The following is a 17,440-nucleotide window of genomic DNA, read 5'->3' as shown; positions in this document are numbered from 1 at the left end:
GCTCAAAAACCACGAATGCTCATCACACACAGGATCGCTCCATGCATCCAAATTCCTGAGCGGGATAAGGTCTGAGCATTCTAATCCCCCTCGATCGGCTCCAGCAGAGCCCAGCTGTAATTGGCTGCGCGACGTACCAGAAAAGCAGCTTCGTTTCTCATCGTCCCCAAGATTCTGTTCACCACAGAAGAGGGCGAGAACGATGGCTTTGAAAACGTTGCGGGGATCGGGCAAACCTTTACCTGTTGTTTGGTTGTCGCTATCGCGCATGCGTCTGTGAAGAAGCGCGTTCTTGATTACTAGCGCAGTACGGCCGAACACCGTATGCGTATTGGTGGACCAACCGTGATCTTGTGGACTAGTTGCCACTTGCTCATCGCTGCCAGAGTCATCATTAAATAATGCTTTTTAAAGTCAAGAGGGTAAATACCTCGGAGCATGAGACCAACCATCTCCTTGCGTACGAGGCGCGACTGCGGTGGGACTGGTTTGTCCTTGAGTTCACTTCGTGACTCACATCTTTTGTGGATTGTGAAACTCGATTCAGACTACTCTTGGACTGGTTGTTGTGAATTTTTTCCTTCTTCCTCCTTCGGGAGTTTTCGCGAGGAATGTGTTTGTTATGTATCGGTTCAGTGATGCAGGAACATACCATAACTTTTGTTGTGCAACTATGTAGTACTATCGGTATTTTGGAAATACGGATTGAATCGACTAGCTGCTCCAGGGCTACGAATACTCGTTGACATCACGACCAGGAATGTTCTACGTAGTTGAGTTCTTCGTCCTGTAGAAAATCAGCGGCCTTAAAAACATTCAATTGTTCATAAGAATCCAAAATTTTATGTACGTTGTGTTATAGTCACTGGTGCTGAGCGCTGAATTTGTGCAATTATAAATTAGATGAAATGCACTTAGAGCTAGAACGTTAGAACACTGGCTTCGCTATCACGGTGGTGTATTACAATTCGTAAGGATGAACATAACCATGAATTCGAAACACGTATATACGAGCGTGACATCGGAGGCGTGACGAAACCTGATAACGTTGGTCAGTTGCACGCTTGAACGCGGGCACTTCAAACTCTTGAACTACGCGACGCGCGTGCACACGCGAAATCTATTCTACGCGTCAAAATTTTATACTTTCTCGCATTTCATCTTGCTCAGATCAGCACATATGAAGAGTTTCGATGTAGAAAAGCACGAGAACTTCAGGAAGCCGTCACCACTCCGAGTCCGCGAAAAGAAGTATACAAGCACGGTGTTCACTGTTGACACACTCTTATGTGCACTCAGGCTGCAATCATATCCTTCCTCTCATCTCATGCCCAAACCGGCACCGCACCACAAGGACTGTTTCGACGTAAGGAAGCACGGGAATTTCTAGAAAGTGGCTGCCGCTCTTCGAAGGAGTCTTCGCGAAGAGAAGTATACAAACGCTAACGCTCAGTGCTCGTCAACGGGTACGACATTGAAAACATTCCAAAATCACTTTCTCGTACCTCCGGCCTATATCTACGGGGTGCTAATAGGCTAGTCATAGCATATCTACAGTTGTTCCAAAGAGAATTGGATCGCAATGGATCTTCCCCACCACGGGCTACCCAACGCAGTAGGATTCATCTCCACTAACGACATTGACGTTTAACTAGTACTCATTTGGCTTAAGTGTTGCGGACGTAACATCAAGTATCATACTGCACATAAACCGGGGGCATCTCTCGAACTCCCTCGAGCATCTCCCAGAACTTGCACAGTTAGCCTGCCAAGTTCCATATCTTGGAGGGATCACCTCTATTCTCCGAGGTGGACACCAGCTCATAAGTGGACTAAAGCTCTAGCTTTTGCATCTTGGCACTATTATGTCCACGGCCAGTATTCATTTCCTCGACGCTGTCGTTCCTACCAAGGGCGAAAGCGAAGATAAACGCCAGTCATCAATCAGTGTTCCGTCTTACTCCTCCGTCAAGCCCAAGCTACCTGTAAGATGGCAAGCAGCGATGATTGCATTAACATGCATGTGCACATGTAAGTGTTCACGTCTATGAAATTCGCTGGTAGCTCATATATAGTGCAAGTCGGACACCACTGGTCTAACGTAGGCATCATATTTTAATTTTTATGGATTATGCGGATTAATTGGATGTTCATAGGGTCTTGTTACGACTCTGAAGACAACGATAGAACAAGAACTCAAGATCAATAATTCAGAATTTGCTACGCTAGTAAGAAATGCACTCAATAGAAACATGGCGGGATTAACGTTCTTGTGTACCTCCTCCTTAGGTATCTGTGACGAATATGGTACGGTCAATCTTGTTTCCCTGGCGCAGGACCGATGTGCTTACTGTCTGACAGGTAAACACATTTCTCTGTATCGCCCTGGGCTTCATTATCGACAAATTTGGAGGCCCACTGCTGTCTGCCATACTCGCCGCATTTTGTCTTGCAGGTGCTGTAGTAGAGGCTGGCGCGACGACAGATGGACTCAATAGTTACCATATCCTCATGGTGGGCAAGATCGTTGCTGCCATCGGGGGCGGATCCCTCGACAACGCACAGCACAAAATATTCACCACGTATTTTGCACCGGGGAGTGGTTTCGCAATGTCCATAGGTGAGTGCGGTGCCTCGTCGAGTGGTAGTTGTCAGCGCTTGGTCTCATTTTTGTCCGATGTTTTTTTTTCAAGGTTTCATATGGTAGGTTTTGTGATTACATTTTCACATCTGATGTACACGTCCACCTTTCAGGTCGATGGCAAATGTGGCTCAATATGTCGGACAGAGCACCGCAAACGTCATGTCTCAAAATCTTGGCTCATATTCCTGGCCACTGTGGACAGGCGCCATCATAGGCTTTTTCTCGTTTCTATGCGCTGTTTCCGTCTTCGTCCTCGACAAATACCTTCGTTTATCTTACGAGGTCGTCGATCGCTGCGAACAGTCTGGCGAGCCAAGTGCGGGCAGCGTCAAAGTTGGAATATTTAATTGGTCGATTGTGCGCCAAATGCCCCTTACGTTCTGGTTTGTGGTTCTTTTTGCAACCTTCCAAAACGCTGGTATGGCGTCGTTCATAACGGTATCTACGTGAGTTATTGGCGTTGCAATCATGTGATAAGTGTTGAATTTTGTGCAGGCAATTTGCACAGCAAAGGCTCCAGAAAGGAGCCGTAGTTGGCGGATGGGTGTCGAGTTTTTACTTGATCCTTCCTATTGGACTTACCCCTTTCTTGGGCATGTTCATTGATGCATACGGGCGTCGTGTAACGATTTGTGAGCATTATATCATTTGAGTAATGCAGGAGCTGATCACAAGGCCAGTGTTTCTTTCGGCATGTGTGTTCCTCATCTCCATGCTCCTGTTAAGATTTTCGCAAACAGTACCGACATTCAGTGAGTCAGAATTATTCAGGCAGATGGCGTACTAAACTCGACCTAGTCTGTGGATATGTATTTTATGCGCTTGCTGGGGTGGGTGTATCGAGATGCCCTTAAAATATTTCAGGACTTTAACATTATCTTGCAGAGCATTACCTCAGCTCCGCAAGTAGAGATTATACGCAGCATCATACCTGATCCTCATTACTATGCGACAGCGTGAGTCGCTTGACAAATCTATCGTGCTTCCCTTTTTGACACAAATTTCAGCTTCGCAATCAAGAGTATGTATAGTTCTCCTTGAAATTGGAAGAATATTCACCTTTGTGTATTACAGAGTCGATTATTCAGGGCTCCGTAATCATCATCGTGACAGCAACGGGGAAGATCCAAGACCTATCCTCCACCAACTCCCTCGAGGGTGCTGTGACGGTCTGGCTCGCGTACGCGTTTGTCTCCGTGCTCATCTCAGGTGCGCTCCTGGGTGCCTGCCACACGTCGTTGGGACAGTGCTATCTGCCTGCTGTGCGGCTCTCGCAGGTGCGCCCGAAATATGTAGAGAGGGAGGTAGAGAGGCTTTGGGAGCTACGTCGACATACGGTTACGGAAGAAGGCCCGAGGGACGAGAACCTGACTCCGAGGCAGAAGGATGAAGCGTTGAAAGGACCCTTGTCAAGTTCTGTGTCATTGTATGCACGCAGGGTAGCGCTCGGGGCCGGGGTTACCATAGTCCTCATAGCGTGGGTAATATTTGGCTTTGGTATTGACTGGGGCGACCACGCGAGTGCCACTGGGGAATGAGGAGCACAGTAGAGCAACGCGTATCATGCTAATTTTCCGGTAGTTGCGTATGACATAGAGTTGAAATACAAAGTTTATATGCATGACATTCCCGCTCATCTGAGTCATGATCACTCGTTACATATTAAACGTTATTGACCAGTACATACCCGCTTCCTTTCTTCCTGTACTGATGTATCCTCAGAGCGTGCGCGTGATTTCCCGCTAGCGCGTATAACTCAGACTGCCGTGGGCGCGGTGGTGTGATGATCGTGCGTGTCAAAAATCACGCGTCGGTCACGTGCATGACGCGACCTACTCAGAAATTTGAAACATCTTTGTTGCACTCGATTATACGCGCTGCGGCTCATCATTGCTCAACGTTATGCCTCTAATGGCTTCCTCGCGCAAAGCAACGGCAGCCTCAAGAAGCTTGAAGCCTAAGACTGCTGTCCCATCTTCCGATGAACTTGTTGAAAAGCCAGGGGACGAGCGAACAACCTCCAAAGCGAAAGGAAAGCAGAAGGCGAAAGACGAGTCTCCGGAACAACGAAAGATTTCTGCAATGCTTGATGTAAACGCATCTTTGCAGACAATGTCATTAATGGCAAAATCCGGTTGGAAGGCAAATTTGGAAGAGGGGAGAACGAAGTCGAGCGCACTCAGCAAGGTGTCAGCTGCTATCTCTCGTGCAAATGAAGCTTTGTCGTGCCTTCGTGTTCTATGTCCGGATGACCTTGACGTAGAGCGCGCCGCATCCAGCATGATGAGCAAACTGCTTGTTCTGGAGATGGTGCGTGGTAAATGAATTCTCCTGCGAGTTCAACTCAAACGTGAAGTAGCACAATACTACCCTTCCTTTCCTTGGTGGCATGCATGCTCGTCTACTCGCTTTGCTTAGGGCGCCTGACTCCGAAGTATCAGCCCACTCTGTCACTACTTCAAAGTTTCCAGTTCGCCTGCTTTCCCTCCCGCTGCCAACGATACCGCCCCAAGCAGACGTCGCGCTTCTCACGCTTATCTCAACGTATCTAATACACGCAATCATTTCCTTTACACATATTGCAACGTCCTCCTCGTCATCGACTACTACTATTCCGGACTTGTTCTCCACAGCTCTGGTAGAATCCGGCACGCTCTTGACATGGATACCTTATTGTGTATCTTTACCCCGCAAGCACATAGACACTACGCTCATACGGGCATACACTGTGCTGACAAAATCATGCTCCTCAATGTCTGCAAACTCGCGTTCGACCTTCCTCATCCGCATGTATGCACTCAAGTGCCTTCTATCCACGAGTCCTGGAACCGTTCAGCCGAACACATTCTGGGATCAAATACAGAAGTCATGCACGGCGTATGTCAGATCTTCTTTTCCCGTATCAGAAGCGCACGAACTTTCCGTTGCAACGCTCGTGTCAGAGTGCCTTGGTGAGGTCGTACTGATCGCACAGTCCAAACCATCGTTTATGGAGGGAAAGTCATTTATCCTGCTCTGTGAGACATGGACAAGTTTGGCAAAGCGGGTGCGTCAGTTATTAAAATATGGATATAACATGTGCTGACCTGCTGAACAGAGCAACGACTTGTGCACCCTTGATCGCATAACAGATCTGATGGGTCCGGCGTCTTCGTCTTGCTCGTTAGCTGAGGTCGATAGCCTAGCGAACAATCTCAATCAACTCGACATCTCTGCTCCGTTGCCGAAAAACAAAGACACTGCTGTTCTCGAGTGTGCAAAAGCTTTGGCAATATTAACTAAAGTCACTGCATGCTTAGATACAAACTCCGGTCAGTGTTTATTCTGGTATATTTATAATGTCTGACGAATATATTTGCAGACGAAACAGATGACCTCTCCAGACGTGTTCACGAAGCGACCAAAGTTCTCCCTAGTTTTGGTGGCCTTTTATGCCTTTCAGCAGAACCGAATGACGAGCTGCAGCGTGTGCAGGGAAAGCTCCAACGTACCCTAGAGAGACTCAGACGAGCTTGCATCAAGGTCCTTGATGGAGAGGCGAAGGTCCAAAATCATGTAATAATTTCCCTACTAATGGTAATTTCCACCGCCTTGGAAGATGCCTTCAAGCAGGTAAGCTTCTATCTAACCCATGTACGGATGAATTGACAAGTGTCGTCACAGAACCCAAGTAAAGACATCTTGACCACATCCTTCGATTCACTATTTTCCCTCGCGCGCATACGGCTTAAATGCAATGATCCTGACACTTATACGCCCACTCTCGACCTCCTCAATCGTACCATAATCCTTCTAGACTCTACCCCCGACCATGTGAATGCCATCCCGGCTTCCGCGCGTGCCAACTACGTCCGCTGCATCTCTGGGGCATATCACAATCTGGCTGGCACGCTGTATCAAAGCTCCAAGTACGGGGGCGCAGTGCGTTTTCTGAAGGAAGGATGTTCACTCGGGGCACGGGCACTTCACATGCGAGCGAGTCTTATACAGGACGACGCAGAAGATGGTGAACGGGCCGAAGGGTGGAAACAACTCGAAGAACAGATGTATCGCAGGTGGGAGCTTCTTGCGGTGTGCTATTCTAAGATTGGGGACCGGAAGGTGATCATTTTGCATTGCTTACTTATCTGGTGTAGAACGCTAATATTCCTGGGTACTATCAGCTTGCGTGTGACGCGTTTGTGGAGAGCGTAAAAGCCTTTCCGTATGGCTCATCCGGCCTGGAGCACCTGGCCAGGTCAGCAGCGTCGACGAATGCTTTCAGCGCGAATGCAAGCACAAAGCAGCTTGGTGGGATAGTTGACAGACTGACGTACACAGTGACGTGCGAACTTTTTCTCCCTGCAAGTGAAGTCAGCCTCCATACTGCACTGAAACCGGGTGTCATTAGTGACGAGGTCCTAGGCCTGCTGCTCGAGCGTCAGATTTCAACTCTCGAACCTTGCCTTCGGAAGGATAGTGTGCAGACTATTGTGCGCGGACTGTTGCAAGATGTTCTATTGGTGTACAAGGCTACCGTTCTTCCACTGCGCAGGGCTAGAGTCCTCTTGAAATGCATGGAGCTCTTGTGGAAGGACGGGAATGCCAACGGTGGAGAAACTTCCTGGACCGCGGAGCACCTGGGTGAAGAAGTCTTAAACCTGCTCACTGTTGAGGTATTTCTTTGCCTCGGTTCTGCAACTGTATGTTATAAATTTTCCATTCCAGGACCTTGGGCACGACTCCGCCTTTGTGGTATTCCGCTCACAGTACACCGTAGCGGTTCATCTTTGGTTGAGCCTCTTCGCGTATCGTAGCGCAGGATCACCAATGACTTCGACCGTGTCATACCATGTAGAGGAGGCGTGCAACATCTTACGCGGTCTCATTCCTAACTCTTCAATTGACACGGATCCCAAGATGACGCGATCACCTACTCATGCGAAGAAGCCGACAAGAGCTGCGAGCGTACGTACAACAAACAAGACAAGAGCGCGGAATCTTGTCACACCACGTCCGCGTAAAGGTTTGTTGTTCAGAATCACTTACCAGTTATATTACCTAACAAAGTTCCACGAGTAGCTTTCGAGAATGTGTCAAATGTTATTCAAAGCACGCCTCCAAAGGAGACTGGTGCCATGATTGGTGCTCAGAAGGCGGTGATTGTGTTCGACCTGGAGATAATCGTCGGTCAACTTCGTAAGCTTGGTTAGGATCCTTTACTGAGCGCTGTTGACCGATCAAACAGAAATGAACATCCATTTGCTTGGACTTCTGGGTCTAGCCTTACTGAAGATCAAGCTTCTGGAGGCTCTGAAGCGCATCTGCGAGCGCCAATCCGTTGTATCCACTGATCGTGAGTGTATCATGTCTTCTAGAAGTTGCTATTCTCAATTTTCTGAACAGTATACATCATTATATGCGTTGATCTCGCGTCGGAGTATGTTAAGTTGGGCAAAACGAAGCGTGCTAATTCCATTTTTGCGCGAAGTTCAGCGGTGCTGAAATCGAATGATATTTCCGACGAAGTACGTATCAGTTATTTGCTAAGATATGCGGAAATTTTGGCTCTTGGAAACAACATTCTTGAAAGGTGAGATTACTTCACGCTAAGGGTCTTCTATTGTGACTCGACATTTTGTTCTCTAGTGCTTCCTTCTACTGTCAAGCCATGGGTTTGTCTGAAGCTTCTCCGCCCGAAGACAAAGCTCTACCGACCGCTGAACGGATAAGGCTGCGTGTTGGACGACTCGAGCGTGCGGCGATGGCTTGCAGAGTCTCCGCAGCTATCCAATACTCTAGGGTCTGTAGTTCGGTTGTTCATCACATGTTGTTTTCGTTTTCTCATTCGATTCCATCAGAACAACGCAGGCGGTGCTTTAGAGTACATGTTGCAATCATTGCGACTGTGGAATCGTGCCGTGGACACGCTTTCTCGATTAAGCCAGCCTTCCTCCAAACCCACCAAGGCAACCGATGAGTCAAATCCATTCGAGGCTACCCCTCCAGAATCGTCACCCGCCAGCGATACTCGGTCCAATGACCACTCAAGATTATCTAGTCAGAAACGTCTCATGGACGGGATAGAGTGGCGAATGGTTGAAGGACTGCTTTCAACCCTGTTGACTCTCACTCACGCCTACTTTACTCGTGGTTCTTCCCGCGAAGCCGAGTATTTTGCTAAGCAAACACAGGACCTCGCCGAGTCCATTAATGCCCCGACCATGGTTGCTCGTGCACTGATGCGCATGGGTGAGATCCAGTTATACCAGAGGCAGCTAGATGCAGGAAAGGACTGCTTGGTCAAGGCTGCGGAGTTGCTACAGGATCTGCCGGGTGTGGATGGAGCTGATATGAAGCGGCTGAATGGAGATTGGAATCGCTTGAATGAGCAAACCCAGGACGCAAGAGACCTCTATGAGGAGGCATGTGCGATGCTTGGCGAACTCGAGGGAATGTTGGCGTCCTTTGACGGCAGGTGAGAGTCTTGGCCAGCGTTCAATGCACTTCCTCTAATCAAACTTTCTAGTCGCCGTAAATCCAGCGTAACGCTTTCACCACAAGTTACCTTAGCTGCCGCCGGACAGGGAGCAATAGTCCCTACATTGTTGTCTGATATTCTCCGCCACCATAGTAAGGAGCGTCGTTTTTAAACCTTAAACTTACTAACTGGTAAACTGCAGTCTGGTTACTGCGCGATGATGGAGATGCTACGATCAAGGATCTGATAGAGCGTCTTATGGCTTTGCCCGCTTCCCAAGATACAAAGGTGAGACTTTGTTATAGATGTCAGATTTATAGCTGAACCGTTCACAGGGAGAAGAGCATGCACTTATGGGGAAACTTACCTTGCATAGCGTCTACGACCAATTCCGTTCGGATATGTTCCTGAGCTCTTTGGCTGAATCTAGTAGGTATAGTGTGCATACCAACCATCAAGAACTCATTATTTGTGTACAGCGATCGCACTACCGATGGGCATGACAAGCGACCGAGCGGTATCGCCTACACCTTCGACTCAAGATATCTTGAGTACTCTGGACCAAGCAGAGAAACTCTTTTGGGCCGACCTTGCACTTACTGCGGATCGGGGGAACGTCCCCCACGTCCGCGAAGCGACTATAAACCTTGCACTCATCAAAGCACTTCAAACATCCCTTGGAAAAGGGGAAAAGGATGGACCCATTATTGCTGCGCATCTTCTTGGTAAGATTACAAACTACCTGATCGAGCCTATTTTGACGCTAGACTAGATGCGTCATCTGCAATTACTTTACGCCGTGAAATGCTAGAGGCTATCAAGTATAAATTCCCCAGCGTGCAATTCGACGATCTTGAATGGCCCCTTATGACGCCCAACGGTTCCCTACTGTCTCGGAAAAGACCATCTAATCTTCGGCGGTTGAGAACCTCTAGCACTGAGGAAGCATCTGACGATGACGACTCCTCGAGTGCAAGCATGAAGGCGTACTGGGATTCCATCCGCAAGACGTATGCAGAGCAATCTTTAGACACTTCCTTGCTATCGAATACGGCCATGTCACAGTTCCCGCCTCATTGGACAGTCGTCCATGTCAGCCTCACACCTGACAAGAGTACCCTCTTTATCTCTCGGCAGAATATTTCTTCTGAGCCGTTGATGTTCTGTGTGCCTCTCAAAGGCCGCCGCGAATCGGACGTAGACGAACACCTCACGTTTGACGATGCGGTAAAGGAGCTCGCTGAGATAATCCGCTTAAGCAACCAAGGGACACGCAACGCAGTCAACGTACGAAATGATGATCCGCAAGCAAGAGCTGCTTGGTGGGCGGAGCGTAATGTTCTGGATAAAAGGATGCAAGCGTTGCTAGAGAACATCGAATTTTGCTGGTTGGGTGCATTCAAAGTGAGTATTCTCTTTTTTCAAATACACATCGACTGAACAATGTTCGTAGACCATTCTCAGTCCTGTCCTACCTATATCAGCCGAGCTCATCACTGATCTCCGTGTCCGTTTTGAGAAGGTGTTCAAGCGCATTCTTCCTCCCCCAGACAAGAAACAGAAGCAACATCCTCGCCTGTCTGATGTGCTCCTCGATTGCTTCTCATCCCTGAGTCCGAAATGTCGTGAAGAAGAACTTGAAGACTTACTATTCTTCATCCTTGACCTGTACACATTTCATGGCATCCCAGTCGCTATCGCAGATATAGATGTAGATCAGGTGATAGTGGATCTTCGCTGTGCGTTGGAGGAGCATGCCGCCTTCAAGAACAAACGAGGGAAGGTGGAATCAACTCCGGTAGACGACCCCCACATGTTCCTCGTCCTGGACCACAATGTACAGGGCGTTCCTTGGGAATCGATTCCGGTCTTGAGGGGCCAGAGCGTGAGCCGCATCCCGAGCGTTTCGTTCTTGCTCGATCGGGTCCGACTTGCATCTGCTGAGAACCGATCGGGGGGTGTTGTTGATCGGACATCTGTGGATGCACGCAAGACGTTCTTCGTGCTTAACCCTAGCGGAGACTTGAAAGGAACTGAGGGGCGATTCAAACCATGGCTTGAGCAAATGCGGAGTGTAGGCTGGGAGGGAGTCATTGGACGGCCGCCAAGCGAACAGCAATTCTTAGATGCCCTCGCGCGGAAAGATCTAGTAGTGTGAGTGACTCTTGACTAATTGCTGCATCGGATCTTGATGATTTTCAGGTATTTCGGGCACGGTGGAGGAGAACAGTACGTACGATCACACAAAATCCGTCATTTGCCGCGCTGTGCAGCGACGATGTTGTGGGGGTGCTCCAGCGGGTTGTTGAAGGAGATGGGTGATTTTGACAGAGTAGGCACCCCGTTTAATTACATGCTTGCTGGATGGTACGTCATAAGTTCATTTTGTCTACGCTCCCTGCTTAACATCCATCGTGCGCAGCCCTTTACTGGTGGCGAATCTTTGGGATGTAACTGACCGCGATATCGACAAGTTCTCACAAGCGGTTTTTGACTCCCTGAGATTGACTCCGACTCGTGGAGGAGAGCAGGGTATGTCAGCAGTTAACGCAATTGCACAAGCCCGAGAGGTATGCAAACTCAAGTATCTCACTGGGGCAGCACCAGTCGTATATGGGATTCCGTTCTACCTATAATAATATGACGACGCACTTATGCACTCCATGCTTCATTTACATATTTTTACAAGGTTAATGACGAGGGTGCAATATCAAGCTAGACATGAAGCCGTTCGCCCCGGTGTGTATGACTGACTAGTTACAAAGATGCGTGACCACGGGGTTCAAATGGTAGCAAGAGAGCAATAAAACCAGTAACGATGAAGATAGCTCCCGAAATCCAGATTGGCACAGATGTCGTGAGGTTCGCGTACAGAGCAATGATCGGGGCCTGTGCGGTAGATTAGATAGTAACAAGACGCACACAAGGTACCGTGAACGACAAATGAACCTACCATGATGCCAAATATCCTATTTGCAGTGGCCACGATCGCGTTACCAGTTCCACGATCTTTGGTAGGAAACAATTCGGGTGAAAGGGCATATAAGACGCCATACATGACGTTGCTCGTGTAGCTATAACCACAATTCCAGCCAAGAAGCGCATTGGAGGTGCGTGCGGTGGTGGATGCCAGTATGAATACGCCTGTCAATACTTGAGATGGATTGAATCAGCTGAAGCGTACAATTTATGCTAAGTCTTACCGGTGAATATCGCCAAGGTGCCTCGCCTACCGAGATACGGAAGCTCGACGAAGTAACCTGCCATCAGTGCTCCAGGAACGCCTATCACGCTGAGTATAACTTGCTAGGTAGAATATGAGTCCAGTGAATGGCAGACAGTAAACCAGCGTACGTTGCGATATGTGATATATGTGGAACCGTCGCCGAAATTTGCCCCTCGGGTGGCCAAGCTAGTAAAGAGTTGGTGGGGAACAAGTCATGTTTTTGAACCACTCACAAGTATGTTACAAAGCTGTTATACCTGAGCAAGTCTGAGTGAGGAAGGGCACAAAAACATCGAACAAACCTACAGCGGAAACGCGAGACCGATGAAAGCTGAAGGAACACGAAGACATTGGTCAATACTCAAGCAATTGGCTCGTGATGCGGAATTACCCCAAATAATAATCAAAATAGTAGTCGACCAAGCCATCTTTCGAGTGGCAAATAACGATCTAACATGGTTATTGCTAAACATTCCCATCTTCCTCTGCACGGCAGCCAAAGCAGATGTGTCCATACGAACGCCATCGTCGATCGTAGTGTTAGCCAGTTTTCCAGCCCTCTGGAGGTCTTCGAGGGTGAGGTTGCTCGTTTTTCCATTGTATGCTGCGACTTTGTGGACGACCTCAACTGCTTGTTCATCTCGACCTCGTCCCATGAGGTATTTTGGACTCTCGTATAGGTCGAAAAAGAAAAAGCGGATTACCCAGAGGAACATCATGAGCCCACCCATAGCGAACAGGAAATACCGCCATCCTTCGTTCGAGGATCTTGGACAAGGAGAAGGGGGGACAGTGGTGGGACAAGAGTAGTCGGAAATGAGGGGCCATGCAACCTGAAGCAAGTTAGTATGCACCGAAAGCAGTAACCAGGTCAATTTCCGACCAGACTACCCAACAGTTGTCCAAAGGCCCACCAAACGGAGAGTACCGTCAACAGATATTGGTGAGAAGCGGGGACAAATTCTACAAGACGCATTAATATCATTGGGACTGAATGCAAACCCTGTTCTTTACCTAAGAAGACAGCGGAGTCGACAGGCAAATTGCCACCTACGCCTACTGACCACACCGCGGTCAGGGAACAGAGCGCAAGGTAGTTCATAGATCCCCCAGCAGCGATGGCGAAGAGACCAGCCATACCCAGAGTGATGTTGAAGGCCCACCTACGAGTCACCCGTCGAGACAGCACGAAAAGATTGTGAAAGTAGATCATACCTCCGACCCCAAACATCTGAAGCAATGCTCCAAGACGCAGCTCCCACTAGCAAGCCGATATTTTGAGCGAGTTTTAGCCATGGACCTAGTACGTTAAACTCGTTCACTACTGGCGTCAATATCAAACCAGTGACAATCTATGAGAATAGTAAATAAATGAGTGCCCAAGACACAAAGAACGCACATACCGGCCAAAGGTTATCGCTATACGAAGAAGTTCAGTAGGTGCATCAACGGCCATACTCAAGTTCATTTGCTAACTCACGACAGCCAGCCAAATCCAGCTACCACGAACAAGTACCACTTCTCCCATATCAACAAACGAACGGGTCGACTACGAGTCACTCACCTGATACTTTCCCATTCCAATCTCCTGCAACGCATCATTAAGAATCCTAGCTTTGGCCTGATACACAGGGTCCAACGAATCATCGGTGAATATGTCCCGAGTTTCAGCCTGCACACAGAAACTCTCGCTTTTCTTGTCGTTGTGCATTTCAGCCTGCTCGACCGACATCGCGAAGGGGAAGTAAGAGACGGACGGGCGCCCAGCTGAAGTCTCTATGGATGGTAATTCCTCGATTTATATATGACATGAGATCCATCATCATGATGGATCTCATGTCATATATAAATCGGCAACCCAATAAGTGGAAACAGTTGCGTACTCCGGGCCCCAAATGATCTTTGTGCCAAAAGACGACATGACTGCATCATATATGCAACGTGCGAGAGGCCTGCGTACATGTGCATGAACAACGAAGGCGCGCCGATACGCATGGGGAATCTACATACTCGTTTAGAGCCAGGCTAGTTACAACTCACGAGCTTAGAATCTACTATCATGATGTAACAAGGTGACAAGTGTACTTGTCATGTCATCTCGTCACATCAAGTAATCAGATATCCGTCTTGACAGCTATGTTTTGACTCGATACACTATGTCTCCGATGTGTATGGTAAGGGGCACGCACGCAGTACGCGAACAGTTGTAGGGGTATAAGTATTCTAGACTCCGCTTGGCGGACTGTGAAAATAGCACAATGCAAGAAGAAATAAGGAAGCATAATATCGCCAACGATGAGGTGGTGGAATTGCGGCTTGCCAGAACCACGGGATCTCCTCACTCCATATGCTCTATGAACACCCTTTTCCGGTACTCAGCTGCCACATGCCGTTTTTTCCGCGAGTCAACCCCAGAAACATGTACTTTTCTCGCAAAAAATCAACCTGCTTCACCCCTTCCATACGTTCTTTCTTGCTGTTACAACGCTCCTGCCACGCCTGCTTAAGCTCCTCCCTGTCATCGGCATCTAGCTCATCGTTGTAGTAATCATCGTAGCATATTGGTCGAGCGAGGGATTGACATATATGCATGAACACATCTCCCAGCGTGACGTAGGAGCCATTACCTGACGGCACGACGTCGATGTACCACGGTAAGCGCGAGTGATAGATACGCATGAACAATGTCGGTGGGTTTGTGCAGGGTCGCATCAAGTCGTTTGCGACTACTGGGCGCCTCAGCTCTCGAATGATAATGGAATGTTGGCTGTAACGGAGATCGAGGATTACATCTTTGTCGTCTCGCAGGATTGAATCAAGTTTGAGGCGGGCGCTATCGGTGGATGCTACTGCTAATCAGCATCGCTCGTAAGGTGGATAATTCAAGCATAACTTACGATCGGGTGGTCTTGAAACAGACTTTCTTCGGAATAGCAGGGATGAAATACCCGACTTGAATTTGAAGCCATATCTCCAGCTTTTTGGACGCTCTCCTGGCCAATATGGAGGCACATATGCCGTACATAGTGATTGTGTCTCGGAGACTGCGGATGCGGGGGGGTATGAACTTGGGCTTGGGAATGCTTGAATGGGAGGTCTGGCACTCCACATCCACGGCGCGGCTTGTTGCTGTATGTTGTAAAAACCAGCTGGGGGAGCGCTATTACTTCGCTTGCGGAAGTGGTCATGTTGAGCGGTCTGAGGATTCATGGGCAGGTGTGGTACATAAGGACTTGGCATAGGTGGCGCTGGTGGCGCACCCTGAGCTTGCCAGTATTGAGTCCACCTCGCCCAGTCATCTTGGGTTGCTGCTTGGAACGGAGGATATGGCTGATGCATAGGTGCATTCCACCCCTGGCCAGCGAATGGGTATTGTGGGGGTGGATGACCTGCCATAGTAGATGTCGCGCCTGCTGGAGGGAATATATTTTGCTGCGGCCCCATATTGGTGTCTGCGTCAACCAGGGGTGGCATATCATTATACATGCTGGTTGCTGGTGTTTAGAGTATGCAAGGACAATGTGAACAGGGGATAAATGGACCTCTTGATGACTTGATAAAGGTGAAGCAGTGTGCACTGCAATGATGGATGTACGTGAACGGAAACTGCTGTAGAATCTTGTACTGCCTTGTATTACGGCCCGAGTGACTCACTTGGGAGATATACTTGGAAACCAATGCAATGCAAACGCTGGCGGCGGAAGATGGGGAGGCCTTATTGCATGGATGTGTGTCGAGTTTATATCTAGGGAGATGCGCTTCCCACAAGCAAATTGAGTCAGCTAACAGGGAAAATGTGGCGTAGTACATGGGATCCCGTGATTTGTATGTATCGAGTCAAGTCAGGGGTATTTGATAGCCGCAACTGCCCGAGCTGCACGGAGTTTGAATCATCGGAACATCGCATCTGCTCCCGGAACATGGTATAGTGAGTGTGGCCCTACCATCACTAGGGCGATGACTTGGACTCATATAACGGCGACAATACCGGGGATGAAAAGATTGGACACTCCGCGACAGTGGGACCTACAATGCATATCTTGATTTGAACCAGTCTAAGATGAGCATCATCGTTCACTATCTAATAGCCAGTGGTGAACATCAGTTTGGTGACTTTTGACAGGCATGGGCCAAGCTCGAGGCTGTTGATCAAACCTACATCGCTCGACATCCTCTTATTGTCAGGTCTGGACAACGACCTCCGACTCGGATCGTCGTTGACATGGACAGCTGACTACATGCATTGTGAATAAGACGGCCGAAAAGTCCATCCTTCCGCAGCATTCGTGATGTCCAAAGTTATCATGGACTGATAGGCAGTAGGCCTCCTTTCATCAAAAGTCTGACCGCCGGACGGGCCCCGCACACAACATCGCATCCATAACGTAAGATGCGTATCCCCCGGTCGATAATATAAATATATATTCCCCGCACGTATGATTAGCCTCGATATTATTAAATCATACATTAATACTCCTAGCGCGAGAGCAAACTACGTTCCTTTGTCAGGCACCTCGTGAACGCGTGAACACCCAGTTCGTCACCCTGTGATACCCGCGACTTCGACACATATTTCCCTTTTTTCGTATCTTGAGTCAGATTTTCTTCCACAAACCAGTGTCTGCGACCCGAGTCAGCCCCTCAGTTCCTAATGACAAGTAGGTCAGCTAATGGTTGCCAACCGGACATGTACTTATTCCCCTTTCATCTTCACTTTCGGCTCAGGCATCGCTAGGACAGAACATCCTTTGTTCTGTTTCTGATCGTGCTCCCAACCTTGTAATCCGAACTGGGTTGACAACCAAAGTGACCCTGGAATTGTGCATCTTTGGTTGATGTTGTCTTGAACCGGGGGTCCCTGAAATGTCAATGCAGGTCGTAAGTTGCACACTTCTCCAAAGCGTACATCGTCTCTTCATGCCGAACGCCATCCACTCTGGCATTCGTCGTTAGATTGAGATTGCACCATCAGATAATCACAGCGCAGCTCACTTTGTCTCCTCGGCCTACATGTCGCCATGATGTGCATTCGGTCGGAATGAATGTACCAGACGTGGCAGTCTCCGGGTAGACTCGCTTGAGGAATACGCAATCGGGTAGGCCATCGATA

General features: G+C 48.6%; 4 protein-coding genes across 4 annotated transcripts; 2 read left to right on the top strand and 2 right to left on the bottom strand.

Moving 5' to 3' along the window:
• Nucleotides 1–2,037: 2,037 nt before the first annotated feature.
• Nucleotides 2,038–4,265, top strand: HD556DRAFT_1401913 (MFS general substrate transporter). The gene is made up of 11 exons (XM_041303838.1): nt 2,038–2,101; nt 2,157–2,307; nt 2,362–2,620; nt 2,694–2,703; nt 2,755–3,090; nt 3,140–3,276; nt 3,325–3,396; nt 3,443–3,474; nt 3,530–3,600; nt 3,652–3,665; nt 3,719–4,265. Exons 2-11 carry the CDS (start codon nt 2,305–2,307, stop codon nt 4,180–4,182), a joined length of 1,398 nt encoding a protein of 465 aa, XP_041155935.1. The 5' UTR covers nt 2,038–2,101; nt 2,157–2,304; the 3' UTR covers nt 4,183–4,265.
• Nucleotides 4,266–4,507: 242 nt separating this feature from the next.
• On the top strand, nt 4,508–11,813 carry HD556DRAFT_844452 (peptidase family C50-domain-containing protein). Its single transcript, XM_041311806.1, has 20 exons — nt 4,508–4,954; nt 5,004–5,690; nt 5,742–5,955; nt 6,006–6,256; nt 6,308–6,745; nt 6,808–7,299; nt 7,352–7,649; nt 7,706–7,822; nt 7,872–7,979; nt 8,030–8,216; nt 8,273–8,426; nt 8,485–9,101; nt 9,153–9,256; nt 9,307–9,392; nt 9,440–9,533; nt 9,584–9,829; nt 9,877–10,508; nt 10,558–11,258; nt 11,307–11,471; nt 11,527–11,813. Exons 1-20 carry the CDS (start codon nt 4,547–4,549, stop codon nt 11,738–11,740), a joined length of 6,213 nt encoding a protein of 2,070 aa, XP_041155934.1. The 5' UTR covers nt 4,508–4,546; the 3' UTR covers nt 11,741–11,813.
• Nucleotides 11,792–14,166, bottom strand: HD556DRAFT_1529824 (MFS general substrate transporter). The gene is made up of 12 exons (XM_041309432.1): nt 13,895–14,166; nt 13,811–13,848; nt 13,734–13,749; nt 13,546–13,682; nt 13,345–13,493; nt 13,214–13,293; nt 12,637–13,163; nt 12,564–12,587; nt 12,459–12,516; nt 12,308–12,410; nt 12,058–12,257; nt 11,792–11,993 (listed from the first exon to the last, which is right to left on the bottom strand). Exons 1-12 carry the CDS (start codon nt 14,060–14,062, stop codon nt 11,862–11,864), a joined length of 1,632 nt encoding a protein of 543 aa, XP_041155933.1. The 5' UTR covers nt 14,063–14,166; the 3' UTR covers nt 11,792–11,861.
• A 516-nt stretch (nt 14,167–14,682) lies between these two features.
• HD556DRAFT_1244745 (uncharacterized protein) lies at nt 14,683–15,441 on the bottom strand (the record flags this gene model as incomplete). Its single annotated transcript, XM_041298474.1, has 2 exons — nt 14,683–15,176; nt 15,228–15,441. The coding sequence occupies 2 exons, from the start codon at nt 15,439–15,441 to the stop codon at nt 14,683–14,685; spliced, it is 708 nt and encodes a 235-aa protein (XP_041155932.1).
• Between the last annotated feature and the right edge of the window lie 1,999 nt (nt 15,442–17,440).

This window comes from Suillus plorans, assembly GCF_016647745.1.
Source record: "Suillus plorans strain S12 chromosome Unknown HD556scaffold_65, whole genome shotgun sequence".
NCBI lineage: Eukaryota > Fungi > Basidiomycota > Agaricomycetes > Boletales > Suillaceae > Suillus > Suillus plorans.
The sequence above is the reverse complement of the archived record's forward strand: the minus strand, read 5'-3'. Positions and strand labels throughout refer to the sequence as shown.